At 42.1% G+C, this 22,500-nt stretch overlaps 3 protein-coding genes across 4 annotated transcripts in view; 1 reads left to right on the top strand and 2 right to left on the bottom strand.

The window, feature by feature from the left end:
* Positions 1-2,735, top strand: part of dpp7 (dipeptidyl-peptidase 7) — a 7,629-nt gene extending 4,894 nt beyond the window's left edge. The window contains exons 8-13 of the mRNA XM_058374887.1: positions 395-455; positions 543-661; positions 754-910; positions 1,883-1,947; positions 2,065-2,135; positions 2,256-2,735. Coding sequence (XP_058230870.1) covers positions 395-455; positions 543-661; positions 754-910; positions 1,883-1,947; positions 2,065-2,135; positions 2,256-2,367 — 585 coding nt within the window. The 3' untranslated portion in view covers positions 2,368-2,735. The remainder of the gene's footprint in view (positions 1-394; positions 456-542; positions 662-753; positions 911-1,882; positions 1,948-2,064; positions 2,136-2,255) is intronic.
* Positions 2,736-2,809: 74 nt separating this feature from the next.
* On the bottom strand, positions 2,810-15,242 carry man1b1b (mannosidase, alpha, class 1B, member 1b). 2 transcript variants are annotated; one of them, XM_058374886.1, is made up of 14 exons: positions 14,921-15,242; positions 14,266-14,404; positions 13,952-14,060; positions 13,764-13,867; positions 13,141-13,268; positions 12,637-12,710; positions 12,331-12,510; positions 12,028-12,176; positions 11,604-11,792; positions 8,588-8,778; positions 7,628-7,748; positions 7,249-7,443; positions 6,511-6,642; positions 2,810-5,244 (listed from the first exon to the last, which is right to left on the bottom strand). In XM_058374886.1, the coding sequence occupies exons 2-14, from the start codon at positions 14,359-14,361 to the stop codon at positions 5,038-5,040; spliced, it is 1,875 nt and encodes a 624-aa protein (XP_058230869.1). In that variant the 5' UTR covers positions 14,362-14,404; positions 14,921-15,242; the 3' UTR covers positions 2,810-5,037. The 2 variants fall into 2 exon arrangements, with proteins under 2 accessions (XP_058230869.1, XP_058230868.1); XM_058374885.1 differs by having other exon boundaries at positions 14,266-14,381.
* A 281-nt stretch (positions 15,243-15,523) lies between these two features.
* The window catches only part of si:dkey-61l1.4 (collagen alpha-1(I) chain), a 59,935-nt gene continuing 52,958 nt past the window's right edge, over positions 15,524-22,500 (bottom strand). The window contains exons 54-68 of the mRNA XM_058374803.1: positions 21,439-21,492; positions 21,294-21,347; positions 20,738-20,791; positions 20,198-20,251; positions 18,830-18,883; positions 18,698-18,751; positions 18,555-18,608; positions 18,350-18,367; positions 18,208-18,261; positions 18,055-18,117; positions 17,772-17,937; positions 17,025-17,131; positions 16,839-16,916; positions 16,556-16,738; positions 15,524-16,471 (exon numbers count right to left, since the gene is read on the bottom strand). Coding sequence (XP_058230786.1) covers positions 16,316-16,471; positions 16,556-16,738; positions 16,839-16,916; positions 17,025-17,131; positions 17,772-17,937; positions 18,055-18,117; positions 18,208-18,261; positions 18,350-18,367; positions 18,555-18,608; positions 18,698-18,751; positions 18,830-18,883; positions 20,198-20,251; positions 20,738-20,791; positions 21,294-21,347; positions 21,439-21,492 — 1,203 coding nt within the window. The 3' untranslated portion in view covers positions 15,524-16,315. The remainder of the gene's footprint in view (positions 16,472-16,555; positions 16,739-16,838; positions 16,917-17,024; positions 17,132-17,771; positions 17,938-18,054; positions 18,118-18,207; positions 18,262-18,349; positions 18,368-18,554; positions 18,609-18,697; positions 18,752-18,829; positions 18,884-20,197; positions 20,252-20,737; positions 20,792-21,293; positions 21,348-21,438; positions 21,493-22,500) is intronic.

Here is a 22,500-nt window from a genome sequence, read left to right as displayed (position 1 = left end):
CTCATAAAACAGTGTGTGGGCAATGACAGCATGACAGTTTTCCCCCTCTCTGCCTCCTAGATATGATGAGAATACAGATAAATGCAGTTTAAGTTAGAAAAACTAAAGATAAATGTGTAAAGAAACCTGGGTGTAAATCACTCATTGGTATTCATTTGGAGTTGAAACATGTTGTAATGCATGTAAAGCTTGTAATGTGACATGCCTGTTACACACAGCTAAGCTATAGCCTCTAGCAGATTACTAAGTGCTAATTAGTGAGCTCGACAAAGAAGCTTAGCTCTTAATGACCGTAATTTGTAAACATGAAGTGAATGCACTTGTTATTGTAAGGCTATGATGGGTATGTCATTTTCAGTTACTTGGATTTGGACGTGAATGTATTTTGTTGTAGGTGGCATGTGAGATGATGCTGAATGGAAGTGACGTGCTGTCTGCTCTCCGAAACACCGTGGGTGAGGAAACTGGGCTTTAACACTACAGAAACCTGGGTCCGGTCCGAGTTTCATGTCAGCAACTGATGCCTCTGCTCCTCTTTTCAGGTATCGTGTATAACTCCACAGGGATGCAGACATGCTACGACCTTTACTCGCTGTATGTAGAGTGTGCAGATCCGACAGGTTGTGGCCTGGGCTTTAACAGCTACGCCTGGGACTATCAGGTGCACGAGGATCATTTATTTAAGCTCTGATCCTATAAATGCATGTCGGAGGCATGAACTATGGAACCAACCGTGTTGTTTATGTCAATCAGGCGTGCACGGAGATCGAGATGTGCTTCGAGAGCAACAATGTGACCGACATGTTTCCCCCGATGCCGTTTACACAGAGTATGAGAGAGGTGTACTGCGCTAAGCGGTGGGCGGTGCTGCCGCGGCCAGGCTGGCTCAAAATCCAATACTGGGCCGATGGTGAGCAAACACACTGGTTACACTTGAAATATATATATATATATATAATCTCATACTTTATGGGGGGAAATATACTAAACTGTACTGCTGGCATTTTTAAAAGCTTCTAGCTATTGATAAGGTAATTATGGTTCATTTATTATGCCCATAACTCTAAACGATCCCTACTAAACAAACTACAAAAAAAATAAAATGAGGAAATGTATAGTGTAGTAGCAATTTTTCTAACCGTGCACACTAATCCAAAATGTGTGACTTCGATTTAGAGATGAAGAAAAGGAGGAAAAGTAAAATGGAGGTTAAAAAGACAACTCTGATGAGGCTTCAGAACAAAAGGGATGAATGCCAAATACGTTCGTGGTTAAGGGGTTGGACTAGGTCCACCAAGCTGCCACTGCTGGGCCCTTGAGCAAGGCCCTTATCCATCAATTGCTCAGTTGTATAAAAGAAAATGATATAAAATGTAAGTCGCTTTGGATAAAAGCATCTGATAAATGCCCGAAATTTAATGTAAATAGCAAACAGGAAGCACGGGGCGTAGAGACGCATATTATTTCAGCATGGTGGGGTCTTTCTAATATTAAGGCAAGCTCCAAGAATGTGACGCACCAGTAGGAGGGAAGTAAAAGATCTTATGGTCAAAAAATGAAAATGAATGAACTGATATGAATACAGTTTATATTTTCCTGTATAATTTTGAGAGGTGGAGCACATAACTTTTATTCTGATTGTTTTATTCTATTATGTCTTTTTCTGCTTATTTATTTATAAATAAAACTTAATTTAAATCAGGACACAACGACTTACACAACCCGTTGTTTTTAGCACTGCAGTGAGCAGAAAAGCATCTCAGCATGCCTTCGTCATCTTGCTACAGTACAGGTGTTCCTATTAAAGTGACCTATGAGCGTCATCTCTTGCAATATTGATATCATTAAATTGGCCCATTTTTTTTTTTTTTTTCCCCCCCAGATCTTTCAACAGCCAGCAACATCATCTTCTCAAACGGTGATCTGGACCCGTGGGCTAACGGAGGGGTAAGATCCCGTGCACACTCCTGAAATCCTTTTAATGACACTTAATTACTGATTCTCGTCACACACACACTCCAGCACATCACTGGAGATGTAATTATTCGTATTTTTCTCTTCCAGGTCAGAAAGTCACTTAGTGATTCTTTAATCGCTATCAACATAGCAGACGGGGCACATCATCTGGATTTAAGGTGAAATCTTATTTAATATAAATCTCCACTGTAGTTATGTGATGTGACTTGAAGCAACTAATCACATTTTTTAGAGCACACGCCTTTACAGTCTCACGTGACGGCCGTGTTGTCTTGCAGAGCTTCTAATAAATCTGATCCTGTATCGGTGACGAAGGCGCGGCAGCAGGAGGCCGTCATCATCGCTCAGTGGGTGAAGGCTGCGAGAGAAAAGATGCTCGGAAGATTTTAGGCATAAATGGTCCATTTTTAAAGCTTCACATGTATAGGAATCGCATCGTTTCAGTACCGTCGAGACTTGAGAAATACGTGAAATGTTGCCGTGCAATCAGTCAGGCTGGTATTTTCACTTAAAGAACTCAGCTCCACTCCCTGAGGGCAGAACTCCGATTTGGCCTTGTCCATAAAGAAAGGGTAACTGTTGAGGTAGGTGTAGTTTGCACAGAGCCATGTGAAACAATCCAGGAAATAAAGGGACGACTTATCTATCATCATTGCAATAAAATTCACCCCAGCTTCTTTTAACTATAATTATTCTAAGCTGTAATTATCACTGCATGGTTTTTTTTAAGGTACGATTAAAATATGATTTTTCACAAACTCCAGTCATTTGTCTTTCTTTGTACAAGAGTTTTTATAAAAGTTTATTGGCAAGTGCTTTTCTTTTGCACAACCTCACATTACACACGCGCGCACACACACACACACACACACACACACACACGACTCTTAAAGCAATCAACCAGTGACAGAAACTGAATTTTTCTACAGTAAATCATCAGAATTAAACACAAATTTGAATTATTCGCTTCTTTCAGCATCACATAAAAAGGTCTTCTTTTGAACAGCGCTGTCTTTGGTCAATCTCTAGAAGAACAATAATAAGAATAATAATAATTTAAAGGTAACTACACATTCATCACTGGGGGGGGGGGGGATCTATACAAAGCCCTTGATTGTAGATGTAAAATATGCACATTGGCCATTGGAACACATTTACTACAAAATGCACATGAGCTGGTTTCATTGAACTTAATGATCACAGAAATCTATCATAAATAAGATTGTTCATGATCTACAACAAATCTGTAAACACTAAAACCACAGCCGTAGTCATGGGACGTTTCGATACAAAAACACGAGTCTCAGGAATCAAAATAGACTTCATTGCTCAGTAAAGATTCAAAAGGCACAAGCAGAACGACACACGATTTACAGAGTCAGTGTTTTTCAGCCCTTCCTGGCTCTGAGCTCTGGGTCAGACGAAAGCGACGCCGTGATGAGAGAGAGAGAGAGACACGTGGCGATCGAACCTGCGACGTAGGAACGAGGTGACGCGCTACGTTAGATAGAGACGACGTTAGTGACACCTGAATAGAAATATGCAAGGAATAAAACTACCAATTTTATCAGTGTTTAGTTTCATTCACTGTTGTGACGCCTGTAATTCCGTGCGTTATAACAGCTACATTCCGCCTCCCCTCTCCCTCCCTCTCTCTCAATAGGACCAAAAAAGCAGCTGGGTTATCGGGAAGACGCAAAGCCTTCCATCCTGAAGCTCAAAAAAGCTGCTGATACTGGAGACTCCTTCCAAAAACGCTAAACCTTCACCTCATGAACACGTCTACATAGAATCAGTCTTACTCGGATTATGTAGCGCATCCGCCACATGAGGATAAGTTGCATTAGATCGAGTGCCTTTCTATAAACGTAATTTGCTTTGACGTCGCGAGCTACCGTTAAAAGAAACGAAGCAGGACCTCCTAACTAATCAGAATTGATAATTCAACAGTATTGTGGTGGAGACAGCTCCTTTTTCCACATTCTGGCTCCTTATCTTGTCTAATCATCATATGGCTTTGAAACAACAACAACAACAACAACAACAACAACAACAACAACAACAACAACAACAACAACAACTGAGAGCCAATCGCAGCTCAGGAGGCGGGGCTTATCATAGCAAGAGAATGGTTTAAAATTTGCTTTCAAGTTTCTTGATGAATTACTGGTTCATGTGCGAGGTGTATACTTGTGCTTATGCGCAATGAGCATCAGGTGGCGTTTACAAAATTGAAAACACACGACCGGGTAAAATCTTACGACACAGAAAACATAACATTGCGTTTCCTATATACAGGAATGTGGCAGTGATCTCGGGGCTGGAGGCAGCACAAAAGAATATCTAGTATATATATAAAACAGCATATCTTTTAAGGGATAAAAACCTCGAAATGGAAAAAAACTAAATAAAATGGTGTTACAGGGCAGATTTGATGGCAAAAGAGCATGAGGGATGCCATAAAGTGCTCACAGTCTGTACAAACAGGTTCACAGCTTGAAAGTGAATTCGACTCTTGGACTGAATACGACTGCACTGATTTAAACGGCTAAATTAACAGGGAGGGGGGAAAAAACAGCAGTATAATTCGTGCCTGTCTCCCTTCGTCCTGTCTCGTTGTGCTATACAGTGCTGTGGTTTAGGCTGTAATCATGTCACGGTTGACTCCTTCGTTAACGCCGGAGGATGAGGAGTTAAGCACGTTCGTGTTGGAGATGACTGATCATCCACAGCATAGAGAATTGGATTTGTTTTTATTCGGCACTGACGAAACGACAGGCGAGATTTACACTGTTCTAAAAGAAGCGTGCCGCTTCCTCCGTCTGTGTTCCGGTTTGTGGGTGTCACGTGACTTCGGTAAACGCTTTTAGAAATCGTCATGAATTAATTAGAGTCCGATTACGAAAAGCTTCTTGTTCCCAAAATAGGAAAAAGAAACAAGGCAGTTTAGATATCAAAGGAACTGAAGTCTTTCTGTAAAGCCCTGAGAGAAATGTGTGTGTGTTTATGTGAGATAGAGAGAGAGGAGAGAGAAGAGAGAGAGAAGAGAGAGACTGTCCATCACTTAGCCTTTGGCCATATGGGCAAAGGATGGGCCTCTGTGTTAAAGATGTATGTATCCAGGTTAATAAGGTCTGAGTTGTCTGAAAACAGCAGGTAGAAGTATTTGAGTGTCTCGCCCAGGAAGAAGCTCTCCATCTTGTCCCGCGGACTGGGAGATTTCGGGTCTCGCACATTATTGATGGAGGTGTAACCACCAGTATCGACCTGCGAACAGAAGCTAGAGGTCAGAAATGCAGGACAAACTGGAGAAGTGTGTATATTAGAAGATGAAAGTGGACCCCTTAGAGCAAGGCATCTCAGTGATAATCATATTATAATAATCTAACATACTGGATCACAGGGTTAATGTACATTTTAGTACTTTATACAGGACCATGATGTACCTGAGCAAGGAAGACTGAAAATCTAATAAAATGTGTAATAATATTTTTTGTACCTATATAGTTTATTTGAGACATAAACTATACAACTTCGGTTAACATTATATACACCAACCAGGCATAACATTATGCCTAATATTGTGCTGGTTCCCCTATTTGCTGCCAAAACAGCCCTGACCCGTCCTGCACTGTGTATTCGGACACCTTTCTATCAGAACCAGCATTAACTTCTTCAGCAGTTTGATCAACAGGAGCTTGTCTGTTGGATCGGATCACACGGGCCAGCCTTCACTCCCCACATGCATCAGTGAGCCTTGCCCGTCCATGACCCTGTCTCTGGTTCATCACTGTTCCTTCCTTGGACCACTTTTGATAGATACTGACCACTGCAGACCGGGAACACCCCACAAGAGCTGCAGTTTTGGAGATGCTCTTATCCAGTCGTCTAGCCATCACAATTCGGCCCTTCGTCAAACTCGCTCAAATCCTTACGCTTGTCCATTTTTCCTGCTTCTAACACATCAACTTTGAGGACAAAATGTTCCAAAATGTTCACTTGCTGCCTAATATATCCCACCCACTAACAGGTGCCATGATGAGGAGATCATCAGTCGTATTCACTTCACCTCTCAGTGCTCATAATGTTATGCCTGATCGGTGTATAAGCAATAGGGAGTTGTGGTTCCCATTATTAAAACAAAATTCTAAAAATCATAGACCCCTTGGCTGTGCCTCTTCACAGACCTCACTTTGAGAACCATGGCCTTAGTATTTTCCAAAAGAAAAAAAGAAGAAGCAAGCAGTAGGCTGAAAAAAGATCAGCTCTCTGTTTATACGAAAGGAGAAAAAAAGTGTTAAATCAAAGCATCTGAAACATTTAGAGTAGATGTGTGCCAGAGAAACCGGAGCCAGGCTCACACACACACACACACACACACACACACACACACACACACACACACACACACACACACACACACACACACACACAGCTTCACGGTCTAGCTGTCAGCCAACACCAGCGTGAAACTTGAGCCGGAGACTTTAATAGTGTTACTGTGTACAAGAAGATCTTTTTTTCCTTTCCTACCCTGGTGTATTTATTGAAGTTTTGAAAGATCTCCCATCCCCAGGTCTGATATTTCTTGTCCTTGGTGAAGCGGTATAGATAGAAGAGGCTTTCCACGGTTTCTGGCCGTAACAGGTTGTGTCTGTCTGCAGGCTGTGGACAAAAATATCAATCGGCTCAGACAGGTAGCATCTAACACTTACAGACAGAATACATTTCATCTTACAATTATAATCAAATACCGAGCGGAAGAGGACTTTAAATTAATTCATGGATAGCAACACAATATTCATATTTACATCAGTCATAGTATTAGTATGCTGGTATTTCTTAAAATATTTTATTTATTTTTCCTCTCTTCCATACAGTCAATTCCATTACTTTTTCTAACTAACAAGGACAGTCATAAAAAGCATTTCACCGCATGTCGTACTGTGTATGATTGTGTCTGCTCATCCGTGTCTTTATGGACCTTGCTTTGTGCACTGGTGTGCAGTCATATTGGAACAGGAAGGGGTCATCCCCAAACTGTCCCCACAATGCTGGGAGCATGAAATTGTCCAAAAAATTTAAGCATGAAGATTTCTTTTCACTGGAACTAAAGGGATTTTTCAATGATTTGGAGGGGTGTCCCAATACTTTTGAGTGTACATATCAAGTGATGGTAGTATTCACTGCATTCTTCAGCCTGGATATCAAAAGTGCTGCAGTTGTAATATTACCACATGATTAAAAACAGCTCTAATATTTGAAGCTCACTTTAACGTCCACGTCCTGTGTGCTGCCCGCCTGCATGTTGAAGTGCACGATCTCAGGACTCAGGCCTGTCTCCATCTGTGTGTACATCTGGTAGCAGGTCTCCATCAGCTGCTGAGCCAGCTCCATGTGCTCGGCGACCAGGCCGTTGTGCGCCCCCAGGGCCAGCGTGCCAGGCAGGAAGCACACTAAATGATCCTGCGGGGAAAAAGCAGAGAGCAAAAGACACGCGCGCTCTATTTAAAGCGGCTTCTCTAGGAGGTCTCTTTAATCTGGTGTTTATCGCCTCCTTTCCATTAGTCGCAGGTGAAACGGGCTGTGAAGAGTCTGAGTCACAGGGAACGTCTAAAATTAGAATTAGAAACTTTCACTTCTCCTTTACCATCTTGGGGCTGAAGCGTCCGTGAGACAGCTCTCCTACGAACGTAAGGTCGTGAGGAGAAGACTTCTTCAGCAGGTTCTTCTTAACCCCCTCCACAGCCTGCATGTAGTCCTCCAACAGCCTGGAGACACAAACAACAACATAAACATGCCAGCTTCTGACAGTTCCTTTTCGTTTCCAGGAAGGTGCTGCAGGGTTGTACAGGATGCAGACACTGAAAAGGCACAGACTAAAAATAATACACTCTGGAAAAGTTAAAAAAATATATATATACCAAGGTTATTTTTGCCAAGAGGAGTGCTGCAGATCATTGAATAGTGAGACACAGTTCATGCCAACACACCTAACACAGCTTCCTGACAGCCTGTCTGAAACGCGTGGGTTGCTTTTTTAAAAAGGGAATAAATTAAAGGTGTTCTGTATTAACTTGCATAACGTTGCTAGTTTTCTCACTGCTAAATTAAAAAACTAAGCACACACACTTCCTATTTTCTATGTTTCATAAGCTGCACCACTGGCAAGATCCGAAAAAGCTTAGCAGGTGATAAGGTTGTGCAAATGGCAGCCGGTTACAGGGAATGAAAAATGAATGTCCTTACTTTCAAAACACATCTGCACCTGAAGATTAAGCCACTCTCACTCACCTAGCTATGAATATTTAAAGTGTTATTCTCTCTCTCTCTCTCTCTCTACACACACACACACACACAGCTCCTAAGGGAAAGTGTTACCCAACAGCACTTGATGCAGCAGGGTAAAGAGGCACCATGCCGTTTAATCACACTCTGAAATGTCGAGAGTTAGATGAGTGCTGAGCGTATCAAACAGCAAGAGGGAATGAGAGTTGTCAACTCTGTGAGCATGTTGCATAATCCAGATTTATGGTACCTGCTGGGAACTAACACACACACACACACACACACACACACACACACACACACACACATGGAGCTGACTCACTCTGTCTCAGTCTTGCCTCCCTGGATCCACTGCTTGAGCAGGTATTCATAATAGCTGTCAGCGCGGGCACCCAGCGTGTACACGCCCAGGTGGGTGAACTGCCCGTTGTTGGTGTTGATGAACATGGGCACAAGGCCATCATGTTTCCCTTCCAGTTTGTGCACCCGCCTCATTATCTCCATTACGGCATCCTAGACAGATTAAAAAAAAAGAAATGATGTAAAATACACTATACTGCCAAAAGTTTTGGGACACCCCTCCAAATCATTAAATTCAGGTGTTGGTTTTCAGGAGTCCAGTGAAAGGAGCTCTCAATGCTCTTCAGCAACATTTTGGACAATTTCATGCTCCTGACTTTGTGGGAACAGTTGAGGGATGACCCCTTCCTGTTCCAACATGACTGTGCACAAAGCAAGGTCCATACATAAAAGACATGGATGAGAGTTTGGTGTGCAGCTTCAACTCTTCTGGGAAGGCTTTCCACAAGGTTTAGGAGTGTGTTTATGGGGAGTGCATTTGTGAGGTCAGACACAGAAGCTGGATGAGAAGGTCTGGTTTGCAGTTTCAGCTCTAAATCATCCCAAAGGTGTTCTATCGGGTTGAGGTCAGGACTCTGAAGTTCCCTCACACCAACCTTCTCGTCCATGTTGATTTATACATCACTTTGAAGCTCTTGATGGGTTTCTGACACATGAATGGCAGATTAAATAACTACATGAATGTGGATATACAGGTGTTCCTATTAAGTGGACAGCAAGTGTATAAATACTTTTATCTAACACACACACACACACACACACACACACCCCAACAATACAACCCATACACACACACACACACCCCAACAATACAACCCATACACACACACACACACCCCAACAATACAACCCATACACACACACACACACACACACACCCCAACAATACATCCTCATATACACAACCACACCCCAACAAAACAACCCATACACACACACACACACCCCAACAATACAACCCATACACACACACACACACCCCAACAATACAACCCATACACACACACACACCCCAACAATACAACCCATACACACACACACACACCCCAACAATACAACCCATACACACACACACACACCCCCCAACAATACAACCCATACACACACACACACACACACACACACCCCAACAATACATCCTCATATACACAACCACACCCCAACAATACAACCCATACACACACACACCCCAACAATACAACCCATACACACACACACCCCCCAACAATACAACCCATACACACACACACCCCTCATACATCCTCATACACACACACCCCTCATACATCCTCATACACACACACCCCTCATACACATACACCCCACAACAATACAACCCATACACACAACCACACCCCAACAATACAACCCATACACACACACACACACACACACACCCCAACAATACAACCCATACACACACACCCCAACAATACAACCCATACACACACACACCCCAACAATACAACCCATACACACACACACACACCCCAACAATACAACCCATACACACACACACCCCAACAATACAACCCATACACACACACACCCCAACAATACAACCCATACACACACACACACACACCCCAGCAATACAACCCATACACACACACACACACACACACCCCAGCAATACAACCCATACACACACACACACACACCCCAACAATACAACCCATACACACACACACACACACCCCAACAATACAACCCATACACACACACACACACACCCCAACAATACAACCCATACACACACACACACACACCCCAACAATACAACCCATACACACACACACCCCAACAATACAACCCATACACACACACCCACACCCCAACAATACAACCCATACACACACACCCACCCCAACAATACAACCCATACACACACACACACACCCCAACAATACAACCCATACACACACACCCACCCCAACAATACATCCTCATATACACAACCACACCCCAACAATACAACCCATACACACACACACACACCCCAACAATACAACCCATACACACACACACACCCCAACAATACAACCCATACACACACACACACCCCAACAATACAACCCATACACACACACACACCCCAACAATACAACCCATACACACACACCCACCCCAACAATACATCCTCATATACACAACCACACCCCAACAATACAACCCATACACACACACCCCAACAATACATCCTCATACACACAACCACACCCCAACAATAGATCCCATAAACACACACACAACCACACCCCAACAATACATCCTCATATACACACACCCCAACAATATATCCCACACACACACACACACACCCCACAACCACACCATCCATAGATCCCTTACACACACACACACACACACACACACACACACACACACACACACACCCTACACATATTCACTGTGGTTATAACTTCTGTTATAACCCATAACTACTCCCCTTGAGTCATGTTCGCTAAATCAGAATCTCATGACCGGATTTCATTTCACACAAAAAACGTGTAAACCCTCTCCATGTACATGTGACAAAGCAGGAGTTCCAGTTCAGTCTACCTTCTAAGCAGAAAAATCAAGTTAAAAATATTACTAGTGTAAGATAAGGTGAAGCGGGCGGGGTTCAAATCAGAGTGCAAAATACCTGTGTAAGTAGTCATTACCTGACTCATCAGCTATTTCACTGGTGTCTCTGAGCACGCTTCAGTGGATTAAACACAGAACTCTTAAGTTAATTGTGTAAACGCAGGCAGAAAAACGTGCCTCAAAGCAATGAAGATGCGACAGAAACGTATGCTCACATCATGAAATGCAAGAGCTATTTACGGTCCAAGAAAAATACTGATTTAGGCCAAAAGTGTGGACGCATAAAAGAAGAGTAGAACCATGACATCAAGGAACTTGTTATTCCTAAATAATAAACCTACAAGCTTTTGAATACGGTAACCTGGCGAAATCAGGAAATGTGCACAAACCTGGTATTTGGGGTCTCCGGTGAGTCGGCTCAGCTCTCGGAACTCCAGCTGGATGCTGGTCACCTCGGCGACCGTGCTATCGGAGGTCCAGCGTGGTGGATGAGCCACACCACTCCCGATGTTCACGTCCGAGTACGGGATCTTTGACGGCGTGTTGAAGGCGGGCATCAACCTGGAGCCGATGTCTTTCTGCAGGATCATGTGCGGAAAACATGGAGCAGACTAAGATCAGAAGCTTTTTTTATTATTATTATTTCAATTCCACAAGCTGATACTTGGCTAAGAGGAGGAATGAAAATGGAACATGTGCTAACAGAAGGAGTGGAGGAGGAACTTGATGATGTGATACACATACGGCTGACTGTCTTTCTCCCTCATTCTCTCTCTCTCTCTCTCTCTCTCTCTCTCACACACACACACTCACAGCTTTCTCCAGGAACAATGCGTCACCGGTCAGATGGTAACTGCTGAGCAGGCCGCCCAATATGCGGATGGTGCTCTCGAACAGGTTCACGTCCACGTTTTTCTCGAAGGACAGATGTGTGGCCACCCACTGCCTGGCTTCCTCAAACTCTGTAAGTAGATGAATTAAGCTGAAGCTGTGTTGCTGACGTTGCACTAGCAACACCGATTTCCATTTATTTTATTATCCCGAGAACCCCACCCACATAAGAAATCCTAGGGGAACGTGTTCATTGCTTCGATTATTCCATTTTTCCCCCCTCACCTTTTTTAAGTCCCAAGATCCACATAGTGTCCAGTGCATCGATAAGCGTCAGCCCCAGCCCGAACCATTCGGTGTAAGATTTGGAAACGGGTTTGAGTTCGTCGTGACCCCAGGCGAAGTCTTTGTAGCCTTTCCAGGCATGTCGGAAAGCCTCCCTCACTGCCTCCAGTCTGCTCTCCACTGGAAAGCAAAGAAATGAGAAGAACGTCAGTGCAAAATGTCACTCTGTAAACAGACACTGAACTTTTGCACTCGCAGCTTGAAAAAATATTTACAACACAGGAAGTGTAGAGCACAAACACAGACCTGCTGACGAGTCCTCAGACTCCTTCTTCTCAGCATCTGTGTCTTTGTCTGTCTTGATCGCAGCGCCACGCCAACTACGAGCGACATGATAAGAAGATGACATTCTGTCCTAAAACTCTTAGTAGATTTTTTTTTAATTAGTTTATTTATATCTGGGCTATTAATTCTGTAAATGTAGTAGATGCAGTAGGATTGCGGTCACCAGTGTGGGTTTTTTCCACCCCACTTTTAATCGAGTCAAGCGACTGATGAACATATGACATGGGTACAAGAGTACAGAACCATAATTATCTTTAACAAACAGAAAGTTCGGCTTTCTATCGTTGTCTAGTCATCGGTCATAAATCTTTGGCATATAGGTAAAGATATTGAATCTTCACTGATCTAATTCAACATCTGCCCCTAAACCTCAGTTTCAGCTAAGCTTCAAAAAATTCTTTCATCAATCTAAAAACGAACCATTTTGTGAATTCGTATCTTGAACGATTCCATGAGCTTTCTGACCTGATTAGAGACTTATTCCCGTCCTCCACCACCACCTTCACGTCCACTTTCTGCGCCTCAGACCCGTTTACTTTATTCTGGGAGCGGTTCTGCAGGGCAGGTGGTCCTCGCTTACGAGAGCCCTTTTTCTGGGAAAGAAGAGAAACGGACCTTCAGATGAGTGCACAGGTTTACACCATTTTGCTTTCTTAAAACAGGGAAATAAAACGTGTCTCAAATTTTACAATTTATTAACATGACTGTTGAATATTGATGAACTTTTGTAGAATTTATAAACAACTCTTATTTTAAAATAACACAAAAGTTTGTATTTCGGCTGAAATTTTCGACCTCTCTTTCGAGTCTCTAAAGCAGCTTGTCAATTTAAAAGTAATCAACCATTACCAAATATTTATTTATTTATTTATTTATTTATTTACAGTTTTTAATAGACACAAACATTTGAAGAGAAATAACCGGAAGTTTGTTTTTTTAAGACCCTGTTAAAAATCGTTTCATCATCGTCCTAAAAAAAAAGAGGATGTACAAACTTTCGCAGCTCTCTTTCACTAATGCTGTAAATCAGCTTAAATCATCATAGAAAAAAAAAAAGAAACCCGGCTCTCTAATCGGGTCACACTAACCTCTGAAGGGGGCTCAGGCAGAACAGCTTTGCCTCCGCTCTTCATCTCGCCACGTGACAGCAACCCATCATCATCTCTCCTTCTTTCCACCGTGTCTGACTGAGCTGAAAGAAAAGAGGGCATCGACGATATGACGGATCAGACCTTTCTACTTATAGCAGAGCAAGCTTAATAAAGCCAACACGTACCTCCCCAACGCGTCAAGAGCCCGGGGTATACGACGATCGCACTGATCAGGAGCAGAATCAGAACAAATAGGATAAGGCTGCGCTGCAGGCTGGACAACTGCTTCCATTTCTACCGAACATGCAAAACAGGATGGGGCGAGAGAGAGAAAGAGAGAGAGAGAGATGCAAATCCGGATGATTGAATTTCACTTGAATACATTACTCAAATGTATTATATCTGTTGCACAAACCCCAGATAAATGAAAACAAACCTGCGAGACAATTCAAGCACATGAGTATTAATATTTCAGATCTAATTTAAACTGTAATCTCACCCTCCAGTACGACTGCTTTCGCTGTTTGCCATTGGTATAAGCCCCACTTTCATCTACTGCTACTGACACGAAATCCTTTCTGCCTGGTGTAATCATGTCTCCAGGTCTCTACGACCCTGCAGGAAGAATACAGGCAAGGCTGTGAGGGACAAACAAAATGAGGACAACCCTGGTATAAATACAGCCCACACACACACACACACACACACACACCCCCACACCCCCTGGAGTGTCTGTTGAAGTTGACAGTGGTTGAGGGGATGGTAAAAAGCCGCAGATGGATGAGGAGGAACTGGGAGTTATTAACACAGACAGATTCAACAGACTGATCGATTCCGTCAATAGACAGTAAGACAGGCAGATGTTAGTGAGTAATTTTACACACTGATCATCGCCAAAAGCGTTTAACAAACAGTATTCGTGCATATATTCTTCACAGAATCAATTCCATCCTATGGCTTTTCTAAGAATAGCTCATATAACTCTATACATAAACCAGCACACCTAACGGTTTTAGACAACTACGCCTTCTTCTATAACTTTTCGGCTGAAAAAAAAAAAGTCGGCATAAAGTATGTACTTATCACACGACACGCTGCAAACACAGCTTTCATTTCCACCGGAATAAAGAAACACAAATACGAGCTTGTATTACCTTTCTAAGTTCCACGATTGAGAGTTTTCCCCGGACCAGTGCGCTCTCTCGTTCCGCTTACGTCCTCACGCGAGTCCGAGGCATGACAGAGGCCTACTCCGCTGCGACCATCTCCGACGTACACCCGGGAGATTTATAACCAGAGTGCGATTCGTATCGATCTCAGTAAAGCTGGTCACATCTTTTAAAAACGAAAAACGCACCTGTTAAGCCATTTCCCCCACCGACTCTTCGTACGCCGACGTGGCTTTAACTCCACCGTAAATACGCACCTGTGGCTCTCCAGCCGTTTACACACATCTTATGGACCTGCTGTAGTCACGAGTGGCTTGGTTACAAATTCTCAAGAGGGCGGAGCCACGCCCACGACCAATCAGAAACCCCGAAATCTGAATCCCAGCTCGATCCCTCCTGTCGTGCACTACAGAACCCCTAAAAAGCTTGTTTGTTTCCTAACTACGTAGTGCACTTGTTTATAAAGAAGAGCGCGATTTAGGACACAGCCTGAGAATATTTCCATAACAATGCTGTCTGGCGAGACAATTGTTACACTTTTCCTTATTGTTTTAAAATGAATAAGATCCGGCATCAGACACAGAAAGAATTGTTTATTACATTGCATAGAATATGTAAATTTCTTTGTCATAATGTCATTAATTCAATGACCAGCATATAAATTAACATATCTTGAACATTATGATCTTCAACAAAAAAAAGAAGAAGGACCTGAACAAAAAGCACCTCAGAGAGCAGCACCGTAAATAAACCCTACACGATCTGACGTGACACGTTGACCTCAGAAATAATTAATGTTCATAAACCCGACAATTATCCGTGTGCTGTGACACAATGCGATGCAACAGTTACACATATTATTCGTTTCATTTATGATGCCAGCTTTTCATCCTAAACTTCAGCCAAGATCACAGTGCGTTTGGTCGTAAGTTGCGTCCAACCTGGAATGTGAGTGCGCCTTCGAGCAAACCAGGCGATTGTACAGTATCGATAGCTTGACGAGAAACCTGGACGATGAATTCATGTACTATTAACATGAGCATGGTATAAATAAGAAGCGCTGATTAAAAACAAAACAAAGAACATTGTAAACACCGTACAACAAAAACAAAACAGTTCATTTCAACAACGTTTGCAGCAAAGTATCAGTGCCACTTGGCAACCCTTGGTAAACTAGAAGGTAAAAGAAAGTGGAAAGTGTCAGCTGGTTCATTTTTCTTTTTTGTTAAAAGACAACAAGGTCCGATATGGCTAGAGCTTGAAGAATTGCTTCTCTCCTTTGTGTCTGCAAATGCGGCCGTGTTTAATGAGGGACCAATTAACACCAGCTCAGCAGTCAGCAGTCTGTAGGGAGTGTGTGTGTGTGTCTTCTTGACGTTTCTAGCTGAAGCACACAGGTCCTACAGTAAATCCAAAGTCTTCTGCAAGGTCACTGCGTCCAAACAACGCCAAGTCTCTGATCGGCAAAAGCTCCAGGTTTTCGGTTTCAAACTGGAACACCGACTCTTGAGATCTCGTGTTCAGCTCCTCTATTGACTGCAATTAAAAGTTTATAATTAATGAACAATATCCAGGCAAGACTATCCAGCCACGAATAAAATCATGTGAAAAGAAGCATACCACACAATCTAGTAACGTCCCCAGGAAACTCTGCCTCCGAGAATCGGCAAGAAATTTGATTTCTCTCTCGCTTGATCCCTGCCTGCTCCCTCGCCCGCAGGAGAAGGTAATGTTCTGTGTGACCTGCTTACTGTTTAGCCGCAGGAACCTCATCTGCACCACGCTGGTTTCAGTATACTCAAACTTCAGAAACGGATGAAATGAAAGAGATCAAGACATGAAAAAAAATAAAAAGCTAGCCTGGAAAAGGTAATAGATCCCCTGAGCTTTGTGTGCAGCAAACCTGAAAGCCTTGCTCTGTCCTACTCAGCCAAGTGAAAGAATCCTCCTGTGAGTCTTTTAGCCAGGCTTTCACTGGGACCTGCAGCACATGGATACGTATTAGTTTCCTAAATACACGAGGCACAAAAAAAAAAGCACAGCACAGGATCAGAAATAAGACCTGAGAAAGGACTAAGCTGCGCTTTACCTGTGACCGGAGTGGAGAAAGACACGTCTGGCCTCCTAAACTGAAGCTGCAGTAGACTAGAAGAGCATCAGCAGGATTGCCTTGGTTTGGATCGATATAATACATTCCTGTACCAAACACACCATTATACAATGTTTATTATATCCTAATAATGACAGAAGCCCATTACGCATTAGTTATTACTCGACATTACGTGCATTCTCTCCCCACGTGCATCAATGACCCTTGACCACCCATGACCCTGTCGCCAGTTCACCGCTGTTCCTTCCTTGGAGCACTTTTGATAGATACTGACCACTGCAGACCGGGAACACCCCACAAGAGCTGCAGTTTTGGAGATGCTCTTATCCAGTCGTCTAGCCATCACAATTTGGCCCTTGGTCAAACTCGCTCAAATCCTTACGCTTGTCCATTTTTCCTGCGTCTAACACATCAACTTTGAGGACAAAATGTTCACTTGCTGCCTAATATATCCCACCCACTAACAGGTGCCATGATGAGGAGATCATCAGTCTTATTCACTTCACCTGTCAATTATCTATCTATCTATCTATCTATCTATCTATCTATCTATCTATCTATCTATCTATCTATCTATCTATCTATCTATCTATCTGTCTATCTGTCTATCTATCTATCTATCTATCTATCTAGTCAAATTACATATGGTCCAGGAATATATACTTTAGTAGTCGCTGGTATGTGATTTGAGCCCATTTGTGAAGCTGGAATGAGAACCAGTTATACCATTGGTGTAGTTGGGGTGACATATCATCAACTCCAAGCAGGTGGTCGCTGGGTGCTCTTTAGTGCCATCAGGTGGATCTATGAAAAGCCGCAGGTCTTGCTGTAAAGAGCTGAGTAGTGTTCTGATGAGAGGGTAGTTGGGCCTGTCTGATTGGTGCATAAGGTCCTGATTTAGGAGAAAGAAAGCATAAACATTAGTAACACAAAGGCAGAAATTCCATCCTCTGTTCTTTGTAAGGTGGTGTATGTGGTCCTGAAATGTGATCCCGTTTAAGGAACTTGCCTTTAACTGAGCCATTGTAAGGTTAAGAGACAATCCTGGGGGTCCTGGAGGACCGGGTGGTCCCTGTAGGAAGCATCAGAATGTTAAATACTACAAATCTCAGTCAATTTCTGGATTAGCGCTTAAATATAGGATTAGCAATGTTCCACGTACAGGTAGCCCTATATTTCCTGCACGTCCAGGAAGACCAGGAAACCCCTTCAAACCCTGCGAACAGAACAGACTTTGCGTTTCATCTGCACACATGACATTACACAATGCATTTCTCAAGTCATACTGTGCATTCAGACCCTACCTTTTCTCCAAACAGGCCCTGCAGAGGACAGAAGTGATCAGAATTAACAGTCGTATTATGCTAAGGAGGATCATTTTCCTCTCTAAGTGCTTTGAAGAGTTCATTAGCACACCATTAACTGTCCTGTGAGAGCTCTGTGCGAGCTCGAATACAACTCAACTCCACGCTAGATATGCAAATGAGATATTATCAGGACGTAGCTTACAGGCATTCCTGGTAGACCGAGGTTCCCTCTTCGCCCCGGCGGTCCGATATCACCCTAAAAACGAGGCATGTTAAGACTAATCTCTCTAAACCTTTATGGTTATTTTGCATTTGGTGTAAATTAGATGTTATTAAGCACGGCACCTGCTCTCCTTTCGGACCGTCTCTGCCAATTTCTCCAACTAATCCCATCTGACCCTGAAAAACATGGAGATTTTCATATTACTAAAGATATCACATTAATCAGGATACAGTAAATAAATGAAGAGTGAATACCTTTGCTCCATCACCCCCTGGTGGTCCAAACAGTCCCATTTCCCCCTTTTCTCCCTTTTGCAGAAATCAGAGCAATATTATATGACGGAAAACAAAACATACATTATTTTTCTGTATTTTAAGTAACTATGAGATATTGTAAAACATTTACGGTTTAGCTGAATGTTTACATCTCATTCTACATGAAAATCATTATCTACATATAATAATAATTAATCATGTTGCTTCATCCCAAACCTCACACACTGTTTTTATTTAGGCTACACTATTATGAAGTGTTGGCATGCATTTAATACACTAGCATGCAATTTGGGGCGTATCTGAAGCTTTTTATTGAGTCAACACTAACTATTGGGACATTCAGGCTCTGTTCAGTGAGTCAGTCGATTTGACTCGGCTCAGTCGACTCTTTTGATTCTCAAATCTGTTCATTTCATGAATTATTTCTTTTCTCTAAGCAAAGTCCTACTTATATGTAATGTTATACATTCTGACCATTTTGTTATTAAGATAAATCCTTTTCTACTGCACATTATTTTATTTTATTTTTTTTTATTTCAACTCATTTTTATAAAATATTTAGAAATAAATAAACATAATAAATAAACATTGCTAAATATTATATTATAACATTTCTAATATAATATATCCCCAGTGATTATATATTACATATTTAAACAAGTAGCATATCTTCTCTGTCCACAAACACACACACACACATCTAACACTCACTAAAATATCTCAGACCTCTATTCAGGCATTTTTATGGTAACACCTATAAAACAAAAAAGTAAAAAAAAGACTCGTTCGTTGTATACATGAGTCGACTCGCCAAAGAGTCGACTCGTTTGCTAATAGCATTGCTAATGACATTAGCTACTGAACTCTAAGTGGACACAATGAGTCAAGGTATCCTAGAAATACTTGCCATTCCTACAGAAAATGCAACAAAAAAAATAATCAGCTTTCCAAAGTGAACTACATCATCAGTGGGAAATATTTTGTTCACTGGGCCTCAAACTGCTCATCTGACTTCTAGTTAGAAGATAAAGTGTGAATTTCATCCATAGGAACAATCACTAGCCAAAAGATTGCAAAGATTTCTGTTTCGAGAAAAATAAAAAACGTTAAGGAGCCATTTGGGAGCTGAATCAAATGATATGATTCACCGGAAAGAGTCATCTTCTATGTGAATCAGCTGAATCATCAAAATGAACATGTTACTTGTCACATGATACTGACATGTGGATGGTCTCGTGAATGAAAAAAATGAAAAGTATATTTTCACCGTAGCAAATAGTGAATTTCATAAATATTAAAATAAAATGATCTGAAAATGAGATCTTTAAACTTTGAGAAGATTCATACCTGTGGTCCTTGTACACCTTTTTCTCCCTTTTCTCCTTTTACACCCAGTGAACCCTGCAGATGAAAGAAGGACGTAGACACAGAAGATACATGATTGATACACCATCTTGTTTTGTACAGTTTATCGAAAATCTATAATAAATGAAAACAGCAATTCAAAATTGCGAAGGTTATTGTGCAAATATAAAATTTTGTCCCAAAAGGCTCACTTCTGATCTTTTAGAGTCTTATTGCCCTTGAAATTCACAAAGTATCCCGATTCTTTAGCATTCTGTATACACCTTTATTTACCCAAAAAGCCCCTGGGTGTATTAGCTAGAACAACAGATCATGATTCTATGATAATGATGATGTATGAGAAAAAAAAAACGACGATGCAACACTCACTGTCCCAAATGCAACACGCTTTCCCGAATGCTTGCTTTTACACCAGTAATGATTTAATCACCACATAACTCCATAACCAAAGTGCTGATTTTAAGCAATACCACAGGACTGAGGAATCCATTTTGAACTAACACAACAGGTTATATCACTCACGTATGGACCTGGTCTTCCTGGTGGTCCAGTCCACCCCAAAGGCCCCGGGTGACCCTGAAAGAAAAACAAAATCCATCAAGGAAATATTTTTTCATTTCACTGTCTGTACCGCTTATCCGATCTATCCTCGGGTCACGGGGAGCCTGTGCCTATCTCAGGCGTCATCGGGCATCAAGGCAGGATACACCCTGGATGGAGTGCCAACCCATTGCAGGGCACACACACACACACACACTCATTCACTCATGCAATCACACACTACGGGCAATTTAGAGACTCCAATCAGCCTAGAAGTATGTCTTTGGACTGTGGGAGGAAACCGGAGCACCCGGAGGAAACCCACCAAGCACGGGGAGAACATGCAAACTCCACACACACACACAGTGAGCGGGAGCGAGACTCGAACCCAGGACCCTGGAGGTGTGAGGTAAATGTGCTAACTCAAGGAAATATACTGTATAAGTGAATATTGTTTTATTGAGTCTAATAAATGACTAATAGGTTAATTAGATCAGATTTCCAAAATAAGTTATTATTTAGAAGGAGTCAGGTTCACCTTCGCTCCTCTGATCCCTCTCGGTCCCTTCTGTCCAGCTTTCCCTCTTTTCCCCTAAGAGAAAATCGCTTTATTAGTTTAGATGATTCTCATCCTTTTGATTTCAATCTAATAGCAGTGTGAAGAATCGTCCTGATTTAATTACCGGACGTCCGGGATCCCCGGTACTCCCAGACTGTCCGTCTTGGCCATCCTTCCCCTGAAACACAGGTGTGGGTTGAGTCAGTACACAAAATGGGTTTTGACTCATCACTGGATATTTACATTATATTTACCTTTACCACATTCAGCAGACTTCCTTATCCAGAGCGACTAACAGAAGTGCAGAGAAGTCTCTGTTATTGAATACTTGATAACAGTTCACTAGATCATAGACTAAGAATAATGTTTTTTTTTTAGCTTTTTAGGTGTTAGTTTTTAAGTGCTAGCTGAAGTATTTCAGGAAGAGGTTGGTCTTTAGACGCCATTTATAGACTGCTGCTGTTCGGACATTTAGGGAAAGTTCATTTCACCACCCAGATATCTGAACAGGGAGGAGTCTCGATTCTTAACTTCCTGGCAGTTTGAGATATGGTGGGATCAGTAACTAGAGGCACTATGGAGAAAGAAAGGAAGGAAGGAAGGAAGGAAGGAAAGAAGAAAGAAAGAAAGAAAGAAAGAAAGAAAGAAAGAAAGAAAGAAAGAGAAAGAAAGAAAGAAAGAAAGAAAGAAAGAAAGAAAGAAAGAAAGAAAGAAAGAAAGAAAGAAAGAAAGGAAGGGAGGGAGGGAGGGAGGGAGGGAGGGAGAAAGAAAGAAAGAAAGAAAGAAAGGAGGGAGGGAGGGGGGAAGGAGGAAAGAAAGAAAGAAAGAAAGAAAGAAAGAAAGAAAGAAAGGAGGGAGGGAGGGAGGGGGGAAGGAGGAAAGAAAGAAAGAAAGAAAGAAAGAAAGAAAGAAAGAAAGAAAGAAAGAAAGAAAGAAAGAAAAAAGAAAGGAAGGAAGGGAGGAAGGGAGGGAGGAAGAAAGAAAGAAAGAAAGAAAGAAAGAAAGAAAGAAAGAAAGAAAGAAAGAAAGAAAGGAGGGAGGGAGGGAGGGAGGGGAAGGGAAAGAAGAAAGAAAGAAAGAAAAGAAAGAAAGAAAAGAAAGAAAGAAAGAAAGAAAAGAAGGAAGAAAGGAAGAGGGAGGAGGAAGGGAGGAAGAGAAGAAAGAGAAAAGAAAGAAAGAAAGAAAG

The sequence above is a fragment of the Hemibagrus wyckioides genome, linkage group LG22 (genome assembly GCF_019097595.1).
Source record: "Hemibagrus wyckioides isolate EC202008001 linkage group LG22, SWU_Hwy_1.0, whole genome shotgun sequence".
In the NCBI taxonomy this organism is placed as follows: domain Eukaryota; kingdom Metazoa; phylum Chordata; class Actinopteri; order Siluriformes; family Bagridae; genus Hemibagrus; species Hemibagrus wyckioides.
This window is presented reverse-complemented; position numbering and strand designations above follow the sequence as displayed.